The 2,959-nt window shown below is 40.2% G+C and overlaps 1 protein-coding gene across 1 annotated transcript; it reads left to right on the plus strand. All coding sequences in view use genetic code 11, as the record gives it.

The window, feature by feature from the left end:
• Nucleotides 1–2,547: 2,547 nt before the first annotated feature.
• Nucleotides 2,548–2,811, plus strand: EGR_08371 (hypothetical protein; the record flags this gene model as incomplete). Its single annotated transcript, XM_024497620.1, has 2 exons — nucleotides 2,548–2,584; nucleotides 2,621–2,811. The coding sequence occupies 2 exons, from the start codon at nucleotides 2,548–2,550 to the stop codon at nucleotides 2,809–2,811; spliced, it is 228 nt and encodes a 75-aa protein (XP_024347989.1).
• Nucleotides 2,812–2,959: the final 148 nt, after the last annotated feature.

The following is a 2,959-nucleotide window of genomic DNA, read 5'->3' on the forward strand; positions in this document are numbered from 1 at the left end:
GACTAAATAGAATGCAAGCATATATGTTTTTCTACATTTTAGAGTTGCCCACTTTTGCGCATATTGGAGTGATCTAGCGCAGCCAACACGAAATACATTGGGGATACTTGCTTCCAATGCATGACCTAACAGCGGATCGGAATTTGTCGCACCTGTCAAGCTTATTGCAATTATACACAGGAAGCGAGCCCAGCGTAGTGATGCGGTATTGTCGGATACACACCGGGCATAACCCCGTAAAATCGCCCTTGCATCAGTTAACAAATACATGCTTTGTGAATAGGAAGTTATTTATAGCGCACATCATTCCACTCCTCTGTTTAACTTTGACGATAATGACTAGGACCAGCAAATCCTGGTGATTAGTTAAGCATTTGTGTTTTCCCCATTGGAAAATAGACGTCAGCATTGGAAAGCTCTTACTTCTTACAAAAGGAAAGTGGAAGAAGCTGGAATTTTGTGGATATACTTTATCACTCTAACTCAGGCTTTTGTCAGTTGAAAATGGCAGTCAAGTAAGATAAAAGTGTTATTGGAAGTCCTATTGGTTATACTATTTCAATTGTACGGATGTATCTCATTATTTCTTGGGTTCCAAATTTTGTCAACCTTATTCTATGCAAAATTGTTATTGGGGCAAATATTGGTACTAGATGTTAGTTCTGGATGAGTCAAATGATTGATTTTGAAGTTGGGACAGGTAGTGACAGACAGTGTGCTCTTACAGCGGTTAATCGGATAAAGAAGGAGCAAATGTGTCCATGTATGTGGTGTGATTTTCGCCTGCATAGAGTAGGTCGTACACACTGAAGTAATAGATGAATAGCCCAAGTTCTACAAAGTGGAAGGTTATGATCTGCTCCGTGCTACACCCGTATAGTTGATTTGGATTATGTTCATGCAAACGCGAAAATCTTAATGAATTGGTGGACAATGTAACTAATTAGTGAAAGAATGAATTCTTCTTCCTTCTCTTCAAAAAAAAAATAAATTTTATTTTAGAACCATACACTTACTAAAGAAGGTACCCACTTATGGATGAGTGAGCGAAGTAGTGGCTAGAAAAAACTGAAGAAATGGATGTCGGGCACCCATTACGACCTTCGAGATTAGAAAAGGGGAAGAGCACTAGCCTGTAAAACGGACAAGGACACTGAATAGAAGAATTGCAGGGGCGTTTGAGATTACAGACAGTTTGGGCTGTGCTTTTACAGTTGGGGGCGTTTTAGTCACTAGACAGTGCTTCCTTCTTACCTTCTCGTGTGATTAGCCTAGTAAGTTTAGGAAATTGCAAATTACTTTGAGGTCATGAATACAATACCTATTGGCATAAATCTACTTAATCCATTTTAAATTAATTGCTTTTAGGCATAACTATCAGCGCAATGACAGACAACAGTGATTGCAAGAAAAATGAGCAGTTGGAATTTGTTTAGTGGGAGAGTTGGTTGGACCTTCTTTCACGCATATTTGTCCTTACATTCTTTGAACACAACTTTTTGACAAGAGGAAGGAATCCTATGATGAAGTGTCAAATTAAGCCACGAAACTGCAATGCGCCTCTATGAGCAGCATCATTATTGTAAGATTTCTGCCTGGCTCACTTTGAAGTGTGGTTTTGCAATTGGGAGCCTTTGGGAATTTGATTTTTCACTGATGCTCTGATCAACGAAATTGTCAAAACAAATGGGCTTTCCAACATCTCGGCTAATATAAGCCATGTGATATTGGCAGTTGGATGAATGCTGAAATTGAGAAGTGTTGAGGATGTATCTCATGAAGCATTGGGTGCAATCAATGCTTGAACACGCATTGCGCAATATGGAAGTGAGATCCGACTAGTCAAATAGTGGACGAAGTCAATTCGTATGTAGAATGATTCTGCCACAGCAAGTGCCTCATTTCGGCATGAAAATCAGCAACCAATGGAGTGATGGAGAAATATCATTTTCAACGTATGGATGCATTTGAACGTGTTGTTTGCTTATGGGAAGGGCTGTATAAAACCGAGTTGCGTGGACTGCCATTTCCAACTCATTACGGCGTTAGCATTTAATATAACCAAATGAGATTTGGCTGCCATATGTTGCTCCTCAATTGACGAACAATACCTCAACTAACTCCACCAATTCACCGATTTCTACACAAGTTGATGCTCGGCACTCTACCTTCTACGCCAATGCTAATCGCACACAACTTAACATGCCGTGCCTCCCAAGTGACAATTCACATTCCTCAAATTAGGGAAACGATGCTGACCGTATGAGTTTTGTCGTAGAACAAAGGACTTTATTCTGGTGATGAATACAAGTGGTCGATGTTTCACCTGTATCTGCTGCGGGAAATTCACGACTTCTGATACCACATTAACTCCCACATTCCCAATGCCACCCAAATCTATAAGAAAGAAAAATTGCATCAACATGTAGTGCAGAGACGTGGGTGTTGATGCAAGTGAATCGAAGTCGACTGAGAGGAGCAGCTGTTAGCTGAGTGGTGGCAGAAGCAACACCCACGCATCCACTATCGCTATATAAGTTGACAGAAATGAAATTGGAGCATGCAGAATTCAGTCTCTCTATGGGTACCCTCCAAATTTTTATTTTGCTGCTACTAACAGCCCACACATTTGCCTATAGTCATGAATACTATGGTGAAGAGGATGATTTAACAACCTCGACAACCACAACTTCTACGACTCAAACCACCGTTGCGAAGGCTACCTCACAAATGTCCCTTCTTTCACCATCAACTCCGCTTCATCTATTCACCTCCCTCCTTCTCTTTATCACCTCCTATGCGCTTCTATAATTCCTACCACATTTGACACTTTCTTTTACAACTTTCCAGTGTTTAGTTTACCCAGTTATTTAACAAATCCATTTATTGCATAAATATTTGTTATTTATTCATGGCATGACTACAGTATGGTAGTAGTACAACCGCACCTAGCATTTAT

Source organism: Echinococcus granulosus (genome assembly GCF_000524195.1).
Source record: "Echinococcus granulosus chromosome Unknown EG_S00104, whole genome shotgun sequence".
NCBI classification, from domain to species: Eukaryota; Metazoa; Platyhelminthes; class Cestoda; order Cyclophyllidea; family Taeniidae; genus Echinococcus; species Echinococcus granulosus.